This window comes from Vanessa atalanta, chromosome 5 (assembly GCF_905147765.1).
Source record: "Vanessa atalanta chromosome 5, ilVanAtal1.2, whole genome shotgun sequence".
In the NCBI taxonomy this organism is placed as follows: domain Eukaryota; kingdom Metazoa; phylum Arthropoda; class Insecta; order Lepidoptera; family Nymphalidae; genus Vanessa; species Vanessa atalanta.
Window position 1 is genome coordinate 13,919,057 of NC_061875.1, and position 20,935 is coordinate 13,939,991.

At 38.5% G+C, this 20,935-nt stretch overlaps 1 protein-coding gene across 1 annotated transcript in view; it reads right to left on the reverse strand.

Moving 5' to 3' along the window:
* The window catches only part of LOC125063919 (protein vestigial), a 40,774-nt gene that overhangs the window by 13,983 nt on the left and 5,856 nt on the right, over nucleotides 1-20,935 (reverse strand). Inside the window, exons 2-4 of the mRNA XM_047670619.1 lie at nucleotides 14,022-14,289; nucleotides 7,554-7,827; nucleotides 7,292-7,453 (exon numbers count right to left, since the gene is read on the reverse strand). Of these exons, the coding sequence (XP_047526575.1) occupies nucleotides 7,292-7,453; nucleotides 7,554-7,827; nucleotides 14,022-14,129 (544 nt within the window). The 5' untranslated portion in view covers nucleotides 14,130-14,289. The remainder of the gene's footprint in view (nucleotides 1-7,291; nucleotides 7,454-7,553; nucleotides 7,828-14,021; nucleotides 14,290-20,935) is intronic.

A 20,935-nucleotide genomic window follows, 5' to 3' on the forward strand; every position in this document is an offset into this window, starting at 1 on the left:
CGTCATCAGTATATTTTTACCAAAAGTACATAAACTCGATGGATATTTCCATATAAATATCTGGAGGCGTGTATAGAACTCCGCTTCCCGCTCGAGGTGTGCAATATATTAAATAATGCAAATTATCAATCGTTAGCCTACCGTTCTCTCCGCCTGTACTCAGGCGACGTCATACATTTACATCGTATCTGACACTCTGTGTCATTTTTTTACTTTGCAACCATACTTATCATCTCTGAAAGTTTTCATACATGACATGCTAATAGAATGTTACTTCAAGACCTCGTGTGACCTTCGAAATAGGTACCTACACGAGCTATTTCCCGGGCAGAGTCCGCAGTCCGTAGCGCGGCTCCCACGGCCCGCATTCCGAGAACGGCAGTTCTTTTATTGTCGCGGGAGTTATTGGGAGTCTCTCGAGAGCCCGCTTTGATCTCTTATCTCCTCTCTTTATAGTGTCAACTCGTTGTGTACGAACCTAATAGTGGCCATTTTATTTTATAACAATCGGGCCGCGGCTCGTCGCCATTCCTTCGCTGGAAGCTCTCGCAGCCTTCTTTTTGTCCCCAACCTACGAGCCTTTGTTAATTCTCTTCATCGGTTCGTGTTAGTTAATGCTTAAGTGTTGTCCGTACCAATCTAAATAACAGAGTCGTTCTGTTACGTACGTACTTTTAGACATATTGTATTAAGTTTCAATAGAAGAAGGTAAAGATGATTACCCTGCATTAAATGTACAAGTATATCTATTTGTACACAAATAAATTATTGAAAAAAGAGTGACTACTTCGTTTCTGGGCAATTGTATCGGTAAATCCGCATTCAAATGTCAAAATTAGTGATTATGGCTTGTGAGTGATTTTCCGGTGTTCTATTGAAATTGAATTCGTTGTTAATAAGAAAATGTTTTTTTTCTACATGAAACATGAGAGGCATTTGACAAAGACTAAAAATTAAATGAAAACCGTTTTGTCCTCGATACTATCCAATATTTGAATAAAACACCTAATTGAGTTGTTTTATACTTTAAATGCACTTTCTGTTATTTGTAAATCTACTTGAATGGGGTACTTGCCAGCCATTTATTTACCTATGTATGTGTAGCGAGTATTTTATTAAATCTCCAAAACTGCCATTCTAACGATATCTCACCAAACTCCGTGATATACTTAAGAAACTCAATAAATATATACCAGGTACCTAAACATACTTTGGAAGCGCGAGTCTACTATCAAAATGCAAGCGTTCCGTATCATCAGTTTAGTAGGTCTTGCGCTAATTCGAAAAACACAAACCAACTTCCAAACAAAATCGTATCAAAATTATGTTATTATTATCCAGGTAAATATTTAGTTTTTACAAAACACCTGTTTAATTATTTATATATGTATATCTGCTTTCTTTAAGAACGTGTGAAGCGTGGAACGAGTAGGTAGGTTATATTATATACATATACGTATATAATATATTAAAACTAATCGGCGAGTACGTGCACACGGTACTTCTATTCTAATATCATTTTTATTGTGTAGAAATGCTCAAAACTCAAAAGTTAATCAAAGTGCGAGTATGGTGATTACATTAACATTCTACAGCGGGCGAGAGTCGCTGGTCTGAGAGGTTATTTCTTTATGAAGGCACATGAACAAATAAATATGTAATTAATCGCTCGCTCACCGGTGAAACTGAAATACGACATTGTAGTTTTGTAGTTTGACGAGAGAGTACGGCGAAGGGTGGAGGGGGCAAAAACCCTCAGCCGGTCCGGAAATAAGACGGCATTGTTCTCATCGATTGGTCAAAATCAAAATATACTTTATTGAAGTAGGCTTTTGCAAGTACTTTTGAATCTTCATTTTACAAACTATACCTATTTAGTGAAGCTAGCACCGGTTCGGAATGTAGAATGTAGTGTATACCGCGAAGAACCGGCAAGAAACTAACGGTAGTTAGGTACTCTTTTTCAACATTTAAAATACAAAGTTATGTTTGTTAAATGTATTTATATAGGTAGTATATAATATATCCTACCTGGAAGTCAACAAGCATTAGCTCCACGCTTTTTTATCATCTATATAATCTTGTATTGAAGTTCGTAAAGAACTATATAAAAAAAAAATCCCTTTAATAGTCAGTTACAAGGTAGGTATATACAAATTACATTAATCTCGTAATAAATGTATAAAATAAGATTCGAAATCGGTAGGTAATCGGTACCTATAGCTGTTTAAAAAGTCATAACGAAAAGAAAACTTGATCGGAAGAATTCATCTGACAAAAAATAAAAAACAGAATTGAATGAATGAAGGTTAATTTAGGATTGTTCAACAAAGAAAAATCGTCCATTCTGTCAATTCTGACAACAAAGTAATTATTATTTTGACGTTTTTCTCTCTGACGGAAAACTAGGTAGGACCTATAGGTGTCTAGCTGGGGCAGAACAAGGAAGTAACAATTACACGTGGCCACCCTTCGTTACCAACACTCAATAACGCCTTGTCATGCCATCCTACGGTCCTTCGCTGTCCGAGTCGGTCTCGAAGAAGTCGCGGCAGTAGTTAACATATCGTAACGACCCCGTTCGCACTGAATACAGTCGGCGCGGTCGAGCGCGGGCGAGCGGCGGGTGAGCGGCGCGGTGGAGGGGCGCGGCTCGCTGACCGCCGCACAAAGGCCGCTATGCGTTTTTGCCGCGCGGCTCCTTTCGTCCGGCATTTAAGTAATGGTCCCCCGTTTTTCCAAACTAATCGCGGCCGAGAAACTATGTCCCAGAACTCGGCCTCGTCGTGAATCCACAATTCGACCCACTTTTTGGTGCGGCCGCACCCGCCGACCGGTTACTCGTTGCGTCATCGACGATCTTTATTTTCTATCGTGTCTCTGCGAATGCCATTCATACCCGACCCATAACTCTTTCGATACGATATAAATGTATGTTATCGCGGCCGAGACAATCGAGTAATTCGAGCAGTCTGCAATATCATTATACAATAGACATGCAAATGAACTGAGGAGGGTGCGTCGGTCGTCGACGGTGACTGAAGTGGCTGAAGGAATCCGGGCGCTCTATTCCGCAATTAAGGCTTTAATTAAGATCACGAATGATTTATCTAGCAAGTTGAGTCGCGAGAACACGCCGCATCGTCGTCCATTCTACGAAGTACAGCTGTTTTTTGCGAGCGGTTCGCGGTAGCGAAGCGGCGAAGGGCGAGTGGTCGTTAAGAAACCAGTCAGTGGCTTCGTCCTGGAAGAACGCGCCCGTGACGAGCGAGTACCGGGAACCGAGGCTGGTCGCTGCACCTTGCCTCGCCGGAGCAAGAAAGTACATAAATCAGTCTGAATCGAAACGCAGTCGTCATAATAGGTCCGGAGACGAGGAACACGGCTATTTCGCGCTAGTTTCTTAAGATGGCTTTATGCGTTCGTACTAATTAGTAAACAGGAAACCAACGAGTTCTATAAGAAACTTAATGACAGTTTTATGAGATTATTAAATTATAGACATGCGTGGTGTCTTTTAACTTTTACTATGTGTATAACATTCGTATAAAGTCATCACTGTGTAATGAGTAGGTGGTGATGAAGGTGCAGGGCAGCCTAACTTGCCTAAACATTAAACCGAGAGACAGTTCGGTTCAGAGGTTGTGTTTTCGAAGTGAATGGCAAACGTAGTGTTCCTCCCTATCGGATCGTATAATAATGTCGAGGAAACGAGATCGAGTAACAAATAAAGATACACGCAAATCGTCGTTCGGAAAACGACTAGACTCAACTCACTATTGCCTAGTAATTCTGAGAACGATGGACGTCTCGGAGTTCTCAGGTTGAGCGTTATTTTTTGTGCCGGTCGACTGGTGATATATTAATGAGAACAATAAGCAGGCAGCTCTCACTGCGCTTGGTTTTAAATTCAGCTTGTACCGCGCAGTACGAAGCGGGAATACGGTCCCGGGCCGCTCCCGTGAAGTCGCGCAAAAACTGCGTGAATAGCCTTCATGTTATAAACATACTCCATAGAATCAATCAGCGGCCGCCAGCGCCGACACCGCGCCGCGCCGGCCGCGCTCCCTCTTCACACGCTAGCTCAGCTCCCGCTCCTACCACATGAACTCACACGATTCCTACTACGAATAACTTTGTAAACAACAAACTGAAGCCGTAAGGAGGCGTTAATTTGTATATTAAGCAATCGTCCACGGTTTCAATAGCGTTGTACATATACATATATGTATATTTTCGAAATTGCCATATTTGTAAGAAATAACCAACATTTTTATCAAATACCTGTAACGATAGTCGATATTAAAAGTTGAAAGTATAGAAGTGCTCTTCATGACAGAAATAGATATACTATGGCCATAAGATTGTACAACCAGTCATTCCTAAGAATTTACGAAAATTACCACACCGTTCATTTGAAACTAAGCTTAGACGAACTATTAAAAAAAAAATGTTTCATTGTTATTTTGTTAAATATTTTGCTAGATATTTAATTTTAATATTTTTTGACAATATTCTTTCGCCTAATGGTTACGAATTGTAGCGGAGAGCGGTCATATTCGTGGCTTAATTCAGGATAAAAAACGAACAACATTATTATTATTGCGAACAACGATATTACAAGAACGACTGAGAATTTGTCAATTACGTGCCTAGAGAGAACGAACAGAAATCCCGAAAGAAACCGTTATTGTAATTTATCGTACCTAAGTGATGTATCTATCCCATCAAAAACATAAATGTAAAAATGAGAGCCATGTTAAATATTATGATATATACCTTGGTTGTTGTCTTCAACGACAAAAGAAGTGAGATCTAAATTTGTGCCAAGTTAAATAGTCCTTTCTGAAATTTATTTATAACTACATAAAATATCATTTCTTCTTATAACTTGGGGTAATATATTGTTGCCTAAGGTCTGACTTGGCCAGTTCTTATATGTTTATAAACACAAATTGTAGTTTGTGTTTAGAATAACAAATTATAACTCAGAACATCTAAGAAGAATGGAGGGCAGCTCAGTATTGCTTAGTTAGTATTAACGTACATTAAGAGCTGCGATGGTCCAGTCACTAGAAAACATGAATCTTAACCAGATATTGCGAGTTCATATCCAGACAAGTACCATTGAATATTTGCGTGCTTAATTTGTGTTTATAATTCATTTGTAACAGGCTTAGATCTTACGAAGGCTATAATATAATTTGTATATGAGAACTAGCCAAGTCAGACCTTAGGCAACAATATATTACCCCAAGTTATAAGAAGAAATGATATTTTATGTAGTTATAAATAAATTTCAGAAAGGACTATTTAACTTGGCACAAATTTAGATCTCACTTCTTTTGTCGTTGAAGACAACAAGCAAGGTATATATCATAATATTTAACTTGGCTCTCATTTTTACATTTATGTTTTTGATGGGATATCACTACTTTTTGTATATAAATTATTAGTAGGTACTTATTAATAACAAAATGAATACCAAATGGTTTTTGTTAAGCTATTCTATTTTCTTATGTTTACGGAGTATAATTGTCTTTTTTTTATACGTTCTTATTTTTCTTGTAGGTACCTCTTAAATGTTCGAGTGAATTGCCCATTCAGTGTCCGGATATTTTTTACGCGTTTTCTGTTTATACTTAATTTGCCCAAGTAAGGGTGGTATAATGTGCGCAGACGGTTGTACTCTACAATAGAGCTCTCTTGTGTCTTGATTTGACTTAGACCTAAATTGATAAGATGTACTCCATCTAAGTTTTTAACTCTAGAGAGGCCAACGTAAGCCTGCTCTTTACTTAATATAGAGGAGCCTATGTCGAAAAGAGCACCGTCAAGGCGAAGGCCTTGTGATTTGTGTATAGTAGTAGAATATGCTAAGCAAATAGAGAATTGTTTCCTTTGAACATATATGTACATTACTTAATATCTGTAACTTGGTTTGGCTTCTAGTTCGCAAATTAAATTATGTTTAAATTGAATTGTTATTTTACGTGCGCTATTGCTGTTGTCGACGTCCTCAATGTACTTTCTCTATTTTTCCATTGGACCCATTCACCAGTCCTTTGCTGACATCAGCATGCTCGCTCGATACTGTTCTTCCAAGCAATAAGGATCCCCGTTTGTAGCGCTAGAGTACAAACTTAAATCATTCCAGTTACGATATACATACTCTACTACAGTCTCACGAAACCTATTTTATTGTTGTATACTAGTATACTCAAACAAAAAATATGCAGTCGAATAGACTAGGCAGCTTCCATCGGAAGGCATTGAAATAATTCTTATGAGCGCGGTTGCCACTCGCTCAGACACGACCGCGTTAAGATTTAATCACAACGCTTCTAACCCGCTGCTTCGGCGTCACGTCGCGCGCCGTGTACCGAAATGCCTATTATTATTATTTTTTTAAAGTATATATTTAGATTTTGCACCATTGATGTGCGCTAAATGCTAGTTAATAACGTAATAAATACCAAAGTCAGCTATACTAATAATAAGTAATAAAACGGAAATATTTGGATTTAAAAAACTTAAGGGTGGTATTCAACTTGTTATATATTCACGTGAAGACCTTAAAATCCACATTAAGACCGGCTGTCATAAGTTTTGATTGCTGGTTCTTACATAAATTTTTTTATTACAGTTATTACAGGAACTAATAAGTATATAAGTGTTCCTATAGACCCAATAAAATGAAAAATTATAATAAAATGATAAAAAATTACCAGTTTCAGATTTTTTCCTTTATATTGGCCTAATTATCTACCTACATGCCAAATTTCAACTTTCTAGGTCACCTGGAAGTAGGATATAGTTTTGATCTATAGGTCAGTCAGTGATAAAAATGACGATTTTTAGACGTTAATATCTAAATAACCATTTGAGATGCGTTTATGAAATTTGGAACACATATGTATCTCGCGAGTCTCAATATATGAGCCAAATTTGACAAATTTATGTCAAATAGTTTTTGAGTTATGAGGAGGTCAAAAGTGGCTCCAAATGGTTCGTGTAATATTACACACGGTGCTGCACGCCAGTTCTGTTACTAGAACTTGGCTGACACGCTACCGCGTGTCTAGATTGTAATTTATTTTAATTTTATTTATCGTAACTTTGACGTAAAAGTCACCTTGATTACCTACCCATAATAATCATAGCAGAAAAATGATAGCATAATTCGTTTTCTTTACAGGAGCCCTAAAAGGGCACCAAATTCATGGAGCAAGGGCCCCAGCATAGCTTGAGACAGCTCTGGCCTCAGGTTTAGTGTCGGAAGTCTGTTTACCTTTAGGCTTATCGAGTGCCAGAGCACGGGCGAAGTGCTCGTCGACGACGGCAGCGACATCGCCGGAGTAATGCGTGAACACGACGCAGTTAGCACTAACGTACTGCGCACGCGCACGCGCGCCTCCACCACACTCGCCCTCCGACTCTGACGATCCACCGCCTGCGCAAACAACATCAATGTCATTAGATATACTGCCTTTGGCAAATTAATACTTATTGATAATGTATGTACCGGCTGTTAATAAACCACTTTGACTAACCATCGGCGCTAGCGCGACCGTGTGCGGAGAGGTCCTCCTCCTTGGTGCGCAATCGCGGCGAGTGATGCGCGGGCTGGTGGTTATGCGCATGTGCGAGATGCGCGTGAGCGTGCGCATGCTGAGGCAACGGCAGGGAGTGCGCGTGCGGCGGGGAACCGGGCGACTGCGCGCCGGAGGAGGCCGAGCCCGAGCTAAGCGCAGGCGCGCCGCTGGCGGACACCGCGCCGCCGCCACCGTACTCGCCAGCTGCATTGCCTGCACTCTGCACGTTCAACTGCAACAACAGTCACACTTTAGTATGAAGAAATATGTGAGTTACATTAGTAGGTAATCATGTCCCACTGCTGGCCTTAAGCTTCCTCTCCTTGGAAACCAACGACGAGTAGTGATACATTCAGGGGTATCCCTACAATGTGCAAATCTAATAGTAGCATACTTTGTCACACTTATCCCAACTATACGATAAACAAACAGTCGATCACGCGATTCACGAGACCCGCTTACCGCGTTACTGCTACTCGCGTGTGCGTCACAGAACTCACACGCACGCAACGCCAAGCGGTCGTCGGTCGACACCACGCGCACTCACACGAGTTATATCCTATTCACTCCTGAGCGCATTTTAATTAACCTGTCCATGAGAGTTCTTCTAATCCATTCCTCGGCTACCTACGACCGGGCGCGCTTTATTTATGTCACACGGTTACCTATCTGTAATTACTACGTAATTTATAATATCAATAATACTTTATGTTGTCACTAATAAATAGTAACGAACAATGTTTTGTAATCGTAAGTATTTATTGCAGATAATGCCAACGGTTACATAAATTACTGTGAATGAATATGTTGCCGCAGAATATATGTTTTATGCAATAATGTCAGCCTCTTAACGTTTTCTGCGAGAAATAATCACTTCAAACATCATTTTACTAATTGAATGAAATAATAATTGAATTGAACAACTTTTCGATAACGTACGAGCGCGGCGCATAAATTAGTAGCGAATTAATTCGTTAACATTCCAACAATCATTGAAATTTTAATGAAAGCGAGAAAGTTTGTTTCCGTAATAATATATATACGTACCCACGTATGTGTGACCGTGAACAATAAGTTGACGCTTACCTACCTGGAAAATAGCCTTCAATCGATTCAGCTGAATTTTCTTTTCTTACCTTTTCGGTATATTTTGCGATGTCTCAAACTGGCGTATACTTTTTATTGAATAGCCTCGGGCGTGAGCATTGCAATTCGAAGGGAAAATAGAGAATGATTACAAAGATAATTTTTTGTAATAGTTAGGTACTATGACAATTAGATAAAGTAGGCACATAAAAATAATCAATGCATGTTATCCCATACACAAATCGATCTAAAAATCATCATCACAATAAGGGTCTTTCTCAATAATAAGGATTCGTCAAGGCGTCACATGTCGCAGTAATGAGATCGAGATAGGCAAGCGGAATAATAGCTTCCACAAACACGCTTCGGACTGCTCTATGATTTTCGATTATGATCCACGTCCGGGTTTACTGTTCCGTTCGAGCTCGGGTAGTCAGTCAGTTCATAGGTTTGTCCAAATGCTAAGTGACACTCGACAGATACCCATCATGACTTCGCGATGGAATCCCTCAATTCGGTTTTACAGCCAGGATTAGGCATAAGTAATTATAGTATTTTGCTTTGCTTACAACTGAATTGTAAACCAGTTCCTTCAGCTGAGTGAACTACAATACTACACAAATTGCTACTGGACACTATACACTATATGCAATGGATGTGTTTGATGTGCCTTCTTAGGTAAATCGGTTAAATAGAAACTTGTTTTTAAAGTAATCTTTTTTTAATGTATTCTTATCTGCCGAAAGGCGCCGCCTGCGCTACTTATAATTATTATCGATAAGAATTCCAGATAAGTTCACATATTTTCTTTGATTGCAGATGAATACTAAAGATTAGCAAATACACGTTATAAATGCGTTCCCGGGCGTATGATTTAATTATAAAGTAGCTTGGCCCCTCATGCCTGTGACAATTCAGATCACTCAAACAGTGCACACTGCACAGGCGCACAGCGATAAACATGTTTAGTGATTAGAGACTGCAGTATTTCTCGATCAACACCACGTGCGTATCACGTCGTCTATAATATATGAGCGATCGCATATTTATGCTTCAAAAACCAGTCAAGTCGACCAGTGAGAGAGATCCCGTTAGCTAGATATCGATGCAGACGCGAAGTTTCCATATCTCGCTACTCACACCTGTCTACAGTGAGTGCAGAGTTTTCTATACTCATTCATTTAACGCATAATGACGTTAATTCAGCCTAAGCTTAATTTTGACGGCTGCTTAAGGACTTCGGTGATAATCGTTTTTTGATTTAGGTACTTAGAGATACACGAGGACTTACTAGTTGCGTGATTGACATTATATAAAGATTAATATTCAAAGTTACGACCGGGTCAGCTTCGGCCGACTCGAACGTGTGTCTGTGCTCGTCTGAAAATTTCAGCCAAAATTTCTAGACGAAAAGAGTTCAAGTTGGGTTCAAGCTGGATGGCTTAAGCACGACTGTAGCGCGAGTGCACGCGAAATATAAAACAGATTTTAATGACTGACCGATTCTGGGGCTCAAATTATCATTAAAAAACAAACTCGGCGTATCAAATGAAAAATACTAAATGAAAATCCCTAATATTTAAATTCTCGCGGAAAAAGAAAAATATAATCTAAAAATAAAGTAGGTTGTTTGGAAATAAAGATATCGATAATACAATAACCAAACACAAATATTGCGTGTGATCGCAACGTGTTTCCCACGAGTGCCTGGTAATTATCAGAGTATGAGAGAGTAGGTGCCCTCGCCGAGCGGCCGAAGGGAGCGGATGTACTCGTATTAGACAATTACCAGTGCTTGAATACAAGTAGATGCCTGCAGGCTGCGGTCGAAGGTAAAGTTGACTGCGCGACTACAGTTGTCGGATATTATTGAGTAAAACTGTCGTTCGAAATATTATTATGCGCTTTCGATCCAAATTTTGGGCAAAAGTTGCATCTGATGGCTCACAAACCCACCCCATATTTCGTTAGCATTAACAACAAAGAAAAAAATATTGCTAGGTAGGGTTTTGTACGTGCAAGCCCCTCTAAGTACCTACGGACAATTGTTGTGTTACGGACGGACAAGTGAGCAATAAATATAGTGATTATGACATAACTTTATGACATTTAAGAAATAGTATAGGCAAAGAGATTACAGTAGGTATTGCACATCTCGCTTGTGGAACAAATACACTTTGTTTATTCATGAAATTGTTATCCTTTTAGGTAATTACAATAAACACATGTCTGTTTGTGGTTTAGGTATGCAATAAAAAAATTACAAAATATCAAATAAATGTTTGTTAAATACAGACAGTATTTCCGAGTCGGTTTTGAAACGAAATGAATCGAGGTGTCGACGTATCTCTGTATAATAGTTTAATTGATAAATTCCTCGCCCTACTTACCTACATGTTTAAATTAATTAAAAATTTCACACGGATCTGATCTGAAATTTCATGAATGTCCACAGAGTGTGGAAGCTAATCAGCGGCTCACTCGTAATCGGCTCGTATGTAATTGATACTTCTAGTAAACTGGAAATTGCCATAAACGTTGCTCGACTACAATTCCAAGTATCAGAGTTATGTGGAAGCTTGGTAAAAAGTAGCGTGTAAAGGTGGCATGGGCGTCATGACCGTAGGCCGCGCCGCAAAAACACTCGCCGCATTAGTATGGGACTCGGAGTCGCTGCCCGCCTCTCGACCCGCGCCCGGCCTCCAGCGCTCCTGCAGCGACATCACGCTCGTGCTGCCAAACACATGCTGGATCACACCCGACTATATGACGACTATGACATTAAGACGAGTGCGCGTGAAATTTGAAAAATTGGTTTCCCGTAGGTCTAGCGCTGCCTCACAGGCTAATTTTAATTTATTATATAATACTCAATGTTGCAGGCTATCTCAATGTTAAATTAAATTCCATTCGATTCAGTAAGTCGTGATGAGGTAACAGACAGATTTACTGTCAAATTTACAACGATATTATAATTGATTGTATATAATATGTGATATAAAGTCGGTGTAGGTGTGTGACCCGTCGCCCGTATTAAGTTACCAATTAGATATAAGGCGCGCGGGTCGCGGACGCCTTCACCCAAACTTAACGACACTTTCACAGTCATTACAGTTTTATTAAATTACAAATACATCTGCTGCTGTCTCTACATTATAATAATACGGCGAAGGGACACTTTGTATACTTAAACATTTTTAAAACTGTCGATGTCTCAGTAGCTACAATAAAAGACTACTGACCGCAATATCCTAGCTTCAGTGCATTTGAGTACCAAAGTACTCAAAACTATATCAGTACCAGTAGCACTCCCCAGCCTCAGAAACTAAAGCCATTGCTCTTGCTTTTAACCTCAACCTAGAGGCATCGCTTCTATATACGTATATTGACGCACACACCTGCACTATAACGTGTCCTTCGCAAATGAAGAATCGTGTTTGAGTGTTGTGAATCATTATTTTTATAAATACAGCCTAAGCTAGACGCGCCGATAGAATGTTACGTCTTAATGTGTGCACGAAACGGAAGCCGTGAAGTCAGCAAATCTGTGTTGGACTTAACCGATTGAGCTGGAATTATCAACTAACTTTTGATGCTGGTAGTTATTACCTATACTTATATTAATACTTTAAATTGTGTGTCCACGTAGTTGGTAGTAGTATTGTATAGGCAGTATGTGTAAATAAGATACGATACTCATCGGCGCCGATTAGCAATAAGTCATCGCCGTCAAGCGGCGCGCCGTCACCTGCCGTCGCCGCGGTCACATAACGCCGACGTTTGGCGCGTATCAAATAACAAAACATAATGAGCCAGCGTTCTGACTGCATTACTTTATTATTAACTCGAAAGTTAAACGGAACGCACCTTTCGCTTGACCAATAGTTATGCGGCTATTGGAATCTTTTTGCAGAATGAGCTTGAAGATTTCCTAATATTAGTTCGGTTATCAACTCATAGAGCACGTGACATATTAAGTTACTTTATTCATATTCGTTGACCTCGAAAATATGCTTTCCCTGCACTCAAGAAAGTTTCAATTCAATAAGAGTTTACTATTATAATTAGAGAATATGATTTCTATTTGTATGTTTCGAAATGAGCTCGAAGGACGATTCGTTACGTCTTCCGTATTTAATTATATTGAAATATAAACCTGCTAATTCGACTGATCATTTGAATTTCATATTTTTTTAAATTGAATTATCAAAACGACCAGATTGCCGACAATAATTGGACTGAAAACGTTGATTGGTTATTCGACATTTATTATAAGCACGTGTTACGCGGAACGTGGGCCATGCCTTAATTATAAATACAGATATTCCGAATGGAGCGTCGCTTATGGGATATTTGCAGAATTCTCAACAGCGCATTCTTCGACGGGAGATAACATGGGTATGTTAAATCTACCTTAAAATATTGATGTTTATTGAGGCGCCACGGTTGCTACCGCGCGCCTGCACTACATGTAGGATATAACGCCTTTGTTACAAATTTTAATATGATTTTTAAATAAAGCTACGAATGTATGGAGTGCGAGGTGTCGTGGAACACCTCTATATACTATGAATTAATTAAATAACATTGTCAATAACATTAATTAATAACTTTTCTAAGTAATTAAATGAAAATTAAAAAACTTTAGACAAACTATATTTATAGATTATTTTATTTATTGTGTAAACATTAACACACGTACCTGACTACCCGAACATCAAGGTATCCTTTGTGCAAGTGGAGAAACACTAACTATCAGTTTTCCACTGGCACACCATGGGCATTAAATATTATATTTTGAACCCCATTGTAAAACATATAAGACTACAATTTATGAAATGTAATAAATCACGTAGAGTGTATATCGCCGATTCTCTTCGGAGTTATCTTACGAACCGTGTACCTATTTAGCATTAATACCTAAACAGGGCAAATATTCTATACAGGATTGTGTAGATGCGTCGAGTTCGTATTCGCATGCGGTGAGTTTCACGCTGGATAATTTAGTTTAATTATTTTTTATATGTGATTGGTTAGAGGATAATTAAGTAGAGTAACTATTGGTAACCTACTGAGCTATCCAGTGCTTGCTTATATTCAAAAGTGGTTTTAAGAGGCTAATTGAATAAAGTACAGTAGGTACCTATATGTTGATTACCGACCAACTTTGCCACTCACATTATACGAACTCTGACTATCATTGAGTGACTATAAGAGCAATCACATACACAATCACATATCACAAAAACAGGCAACAGGTCTAACATGACCTTACCATCAGAAGTTTTGATCGCAGTTTAGGGTAAATAAGTAACGCTAATAATTGTACAAAATACTAACCCGGTCGTACTGGAAGTGCGGCGCGTGGTGGAAGGAACGCGCGGCGCCGCGGCCGTATAGGTAGGGGTAGTAGGCGCCGTACATCACCTCGGGGCAGCTCACCGCCATCCCGCCCGCCGCCGCGCGCGCCCCATCGCCCCCCCACGCTCTCTGCGCGCACTCTCACCGCTCTCCACGACCAACGGTCACCGCTACCGCTCACCGGTCGTCGCTCGTCGCTCACCGCCGCCGCGACACTCGCGGCTTCAGCGGCGGCGAGACACGGACTCTGCACACACAGACATACGTACACATTAGTACCATTAGATATTTACATACATGACATCGACATTCTCAGCTATGTGGGTAGGTACACGTTATTTAGCGTGTAATTCTGGAACAGAAACAGACGTGAAATAATTACCATTTGGAAATGTTGGGTAGAAAGTACTTCAAAATAGTATTAATATATCCAATGGCGACATCGTATCGTGCAATAGCTGACTTCGAACTTACGGTTACATTAACTGGTCCTTTATCAAACTCAATGTCTCCTAGCTAGGCAGGCATACAGGTACCTACACAGCAGGCGAAGCCTGGTGCACTCTCAATTAGGGAGCAGCATTGACTATACAATATTATGTGTCATTAATACTTATTAGGTAATCCTAGTTATTGCGTACATCGGCACAATTAATAAATCACATACAAATATTAAAGGAAAGTTACAGACTCTGTTACCTGGAATAAATCATGTACCTAAAACCTAATTAGGTTGGTATTACCTATGTTTTGGTTAAATTTGTTTTTGATAAATTTATTTTTAGATAGTGTTAAACTTAAAGAGAGTAGCTAATTATGTTGATGTTTTTGATGTAAATAATAGCCTACAAGTGAAGGCAAAGTCATATATAGTATTTTTTCTTTCACAATTTCTAAATAGGGAATCTTATATCCGGAACCGAAATTGTCCGAAACAATCGGATAATCTGAAATATCTGAAACCGGTAAAATATTATTCATATTAGTTGGTATATAACACACCCAATATTTTGACGCTGAAGAACTCTTTGCGGTAATTCACTTAGGTATTTAGTTTGGAGAGGCAAAGTAACATCACGACCGTGACCATTCAATTTGGCAATGTACGAACAGGCGTGAAGTGTTACAGTGTAGAGCGAGGGAAGTCGCGAATCACAGTCAGCTTGCTACGACATGCCATGCTTTTGTACATATAATCATATACATACCTAAGCGGCCGTTTGTATTTCCTGAATACGTACAATGACTACTATTTTAAGCACTTTTAACGAGTGCCTACCATCGTTTTTAAGACGGTCAGTGTACGAAAGTCGTCATTACGTTACATTTTGATTTGTATCAACGGATGCGCCAGTTATTTAAATGTAATTTTACAATTAAGGCTACCCGGACTTCGATGCGGGTTTACATTATTCAGGATATGAATTTATAGGTCTCGAAAAATGCACAGTGATGTATGTTTTATTAGATAAAGGTAAGCAGATGTAATTTGATGAGTGAAAAAGAGTCTCTACTGGTCCGGTGCTAGCATAACATATAATTTAATCTTATCAAAACTCAATGGGACTGCCAATACTAACTCTACGTTAGTCTCTAGGTATTCGTTATTAAAGCGATAGGTATTTCATTTCAATCACATACTGCAAATTAAGATTTTAGAATAGCAGTATAATATTTAAATTTATTTAAAAAATATAATAATTAGTAGCGCCGAACTCAGCTTTACTGAGCGAACTATTACCAATATGTGTATAAAGTCATTGTTTAAATATCGTTTTGTTTATCTCATTTGCAATAACTAGGTATATATATATTAAAATAATTAAGAAAAAAACGCGAACACGTCATATTGAATTTATATCATTCAAGATTATTACTAACAATATCCAAATCTACTCAGGACCCCTTTACAGTGGTGGAGTGAGGAAACAAACAAACATACAAACATAAGAGAATCTTGAAAACATCTTTTGTGGGGAGTTGCGTAGTAGTCGTGCAAATATATCTTGGGATATTAGTGTAGCGTGGAAGTGCCCGAGTCGAATATACGAGTGCCGGCCGGTAACTTGCAAGGTTATTTATATATTATTATCCTATTTTGATATGTGATTTAGGTATTTCCATTTTGAATCAATTGAGTAACATATTTTAAAAAGTACAACATATACGTATAGGTACAGTAAGGCAGGTAGGCAAGATGCACGCGATCTAACCACTGGGCCATCTCGGCTTTATATACAAATAGCATTCATAAAATTTAGCAAGCAATAATTTGGATTAGTCGGGAACGTACAGCTAAAGACTGTCGAGTTCGATAGGTAACTGGGTAACCACCGGGCTGCCTAACTCTCCGTACTTTAAATCCTTATCAACAGCAGTATTCTACATGACAGATACGCTAAATATCAGTTTTATAAACATAACAGAAGCTGTGATTGGAATATAACACAGATATATGCCACCTTTGTAAAGACAATGATTAAAGAATCAATTGGGTATTTTAAGAGCTCTTTTATTCCGATTTCCGCAGCAAGTAGCTATAGGTGTTGTTGTATGCTAATATGAGCATACTATACACGGCGGTCGACATGGCGGCATGTACGCCCTGAGGAAGGAAATTCACAAATAGAGTGAACATGATAATGCGGCCTATCATGCGGACGGAGCGATCCTTATATCGGGCATAGATACTCAAGAAACGATAATGCTAAGTGAGTAGGTGTTAAGGTATTCAACACAATATCAGCTTCTAAGAAAAATCCTCGATCGATTGCGCAATGTTGACACTTTATCGTTATATTTATACTCTTAATACAATTATGGGATATTAATGAAATAGCTTTGAATATAAAACACGTTATCTCTATGTGTCCCGCTCATCGAGGCGAGGGAAGAAGTAAGATATAGAATAGAGCCGTTTAAAGTATGTAAGAGAGTAATCTAAGAAATTTCTCGAAAGATTTGGCTGTAATCTGTCGCATAGTATTAGACGACCGACTAGTGTAAGACGGCTGGTTTTGAGATTTAGCACTTTCGTTTATTTACTTCTAAGAAATTAAGAAAAATAAAATATTTGTTACCACAAAATAATGATTAATTGTTTTAGCATAAATGAACGAAGTGAATTAATTTATATACACACTCGTACATAGGTAATATAGTAAATGCATGTCATATGATTACTGCACATCTGTACCTACACATAAATTGGCCTTTACCAAAATAGTCAATAGATATCTTTTTTCTTCGGTTGTTAGTTTAAATATTATCAGTTTAATGAAATTGGAAATAAAAATAGAAAAAATAAAGGTTATTTTAGCATTAATATGAAAATTCGGTCACCGTGGTCCGTGCGAACACTGTTTAAAGTTAATAGCCAGTTGCCAGTTTAAATGAGTTTGCCGCACCGCACAAATACAACACGGCACATACGCTCGTAAGTAACTCCGACGGGCAGCTCGTATTATATATGCAATAGGCTGTTTTATTTGTATGCGCGTACTTGAATAGCAACCCCTTTTAATAAACTATTGGAACAGACACGCAGTTCCGCATGCGGTATAACTAGATACTCTCGCAGTAAAGTTTGATTAACGTAACCATTAACAGCCGGTGCATGTCGCTAATTCATCCTCAGGGAACGGCGGCAACGGTGTGATGTGCCTCAGGCTGAGCCGGCGGAGGGGGACGGGGTGAAGCAACACGACACTAAATGCATTCAATCAGACTCTAGATTTTCATTTAGGAATTTAATTAAAATAATATTTAATTTGTTATAAATGAAAGATATTATTTAGTAGTGTAGCGTATTTAGGTGTATGCGTACGTTGAAACGTCTATGTTTTGTCTATGGAATGATTTTGACGTATGACGTACTTCTTTTCTCTCTTCCCTTCTGGTGTGAGCCGCGGTAACGTGTGTTATGTGAGTGCGCCGCGCCCTTTAAATTAGCTTGTGTAACGGACTTATCCTTCTCCTATAATATCACCCATCCCTTTGGCTGTGTTCTTCGAGTGTATGAAGACCAAGGGAGCGCTCCCAAGAAGAACGTGTCTTCACCGAGCCCAGAGTTTTGAGGTAACACCCTTTTATACCAAAAATACAGTCCACTTTTCTCTCGCGCGTACATTTTGGTCCTTCGTAGCCAAATTTGAGATTTAAAATTTAGTGTAAATCGGCGATTTTGTGTGTTTTAAATCGCGTGTTAATACTTCAAAATCATTCCATGGAGAAACGGATAATACTTTCGTTAGGAGCTAATGTGTAATTTAAAATAGTGTTAATTTTTATTTCGCTTTACAACATTACGTAATTTATATTAATTGCGTATTATTTGCATTGTAGAAAAGTGTAATTTTACATAAAAATAATTTAGTCGATTATTTTTCGAAGTACCTTCATATTTTGTGATATTGTCGGTCGATGCGCAACCGCACAATATAGACCGGACGCGTCGTGTTATAACGCAGTCGAGTTAAAAAGTTTAGTATTATATTATTTAGTGTCATAATAATTGTGTTTCTTTACTTAGGACAACTTGTTTTTTAGTTTGAATTGAATATAAATCTTATTCCTTAGCTAGTCTCGTGTTTTGTAAAATAATAATTGTATTGTGTTAAATATGGATTTAAATCAATTATTATTTCATAGAAAATTTCTCGTTAAGCAATTAGACCGTATGTTGCATTACGAAAGTTCGGATTTAGTTGATGAGTTCGACGCGAGTTATGGTGATTTAGACTTACTTCGTTCTCAGTTTGAAGAAACACAGACTAAAATCGAATCAACTTTAATATCTCAAAAATTATTTGTAGAATCCGAACAGGAGGAAATCCGTGATAATTTTATGGACAAAGTGATCGATATTCGTGCGAAATATAATAAATTCTTAAAGCGTAAGTCAATTATTGAGCGTAGTGATAGTGATAATAATTCTGAGCGTAAATCTGATTGTGGAAAGTGTAGTGCTCCGAATACAAGTGTTAGGTTACCTAAGCTGCCGTTGTTAACGTTTTCCGGTGAGTATTCAGAATGGTGTAGTTATTTTGATTTCTTTAATTCAACCATAATCGGTAATAATAGTTTATCGGACATACAAAAGTTTCAATATTTACGTGGAAGTTTAAAAGGTGAAGCATACAATTTAATTAAATGTTTATCATTAACATCCGATAATTTTTCTGTAGCCTGGAATTCTCTTGTAGAAAGATACTCCGATAAACGTCGTATCGCAAATAAATATATGGATGAATTGTTGAATTTAACTTCGTTGCGTAGTGACATAGACGTCGAAGGTATGAAACGTTTAAGAAATAATTTGGTAGAAAATTTAAGTGCATTGAAGGCTTTAGGTTTTCCTACCGGTGAATGGAGTTTTTTATTGCTTCACTTAGTGTTAAAAAAATTAGATAGTGAGTCGAGACGTCGCTTTGAATTGTCCTTAGAAAATGATCGCGAATATCCGACATATGTTCAACTTCTAGATTTTTTAGATAAGCAAATACGTGCTTGTGAAGCGTCGAGTCAAGGTTCGATGCGTAGGGTGTTGAGTGTTAAGAGTGCTAGCGGGAATAAGTATGTTTCTTCTTTTACAACCGGATTTAAAAATAATAATGAGTGTGTAATGTGTTATTCTAATCATGAGTTGTATAAATGTCCTAAGTTTTTGCATCTGTCTCCGTATAATAGATCGAAAGTGGTAAAGCAAAATAAATTGTGTTTTTTGTGTTTATCAGGTAATCATGTTGCCTCTGAGTGTAAGTCAAACTTTAAATGTGACAAGTGTGTAATGTCACATAATAAACTCTTGCACTTTAAACAAGATAGTGTGAATGAGAAAGAGTGTTCTCGTGTTCGTGAAAACGAAAGTGGTGTACGGCGAGTGTCTGGCGAGTGTGTGAATGCCAGCGGAGAACAGGCTGTGGTGTCCCTTAAAGGCTCTGTGTGTGCGAGCTCGGGAACAGTTTTGTTGTCCACTGCCGTGGTTCGAGTGAGGCGACGTGACGGCTCCTGCGAGGTGGCTCGCGTGTTGTTGGATCCCGGTTCACAGTCGTCGTTCGTAACCTCTAGTTTCATTCGTCGATTAGGCTTACCGATTCGGCAGGTGTGTGTGCCAGTGTGTGGTCTCAGTATGTCTAATGTGTGTAAGGCGAATGGTGTCGTGTCGTGTGAGATACTACCTGAGAATAGTGATGATAATTCTCAGATTGTGTCATGTTTAGTGTTAAATAAAATTACGAACTTTATACCTAATGTTTATATTCCTATTGAACAGTGGGATCATTTAAAACCATTAAAGCTTGCAGATTCAAAATTTAATATTCCATCTAAGGTTGATATTTTGTTGGGCGCTGAGGTGTTTCCCTCTATCATAAGAGACGGTCGTGTCGTAGGTGCGTGTGGGGGTCCCTATGCTATCAACAGTGTGTTTGGTTGGTTGGTTATGGGAGAGGTGAGAAATAAAAATCTAAAGAACCTGCAGAAGGTATCTATGTCTAATTTTATATCTGATGAAAACCTCGATTCAATTTTGAAAAGGTTCTGGGAGATTGAATCCGAACCAGTTGTTGGTTCTTTTTTAAGCCTGGAGGAGAGGCGCTGTGAAGATCATTTTGTTTCAACTCATACTCGTGAAAAGAATGGGAGATATAGAATTAGACTGCCTTTTAAAACTGATCGACCGGACTTAGGTAATTCGCGGGATATCGCTTTGCGGCGTTTATTAGCTTTGGAAGGAAGGTTAAACAAAAATGAATTATTGAAAAGGGCATATAGTGATTTTATGAAGGATTATTTGGATTCGAGTCACATGGAATTGGTTAAAAATAATTTGGATGTTCGTTTTAGGCCTAACTACATTCCACATTCATTCATTCCTTCTGTGTTGATTAATA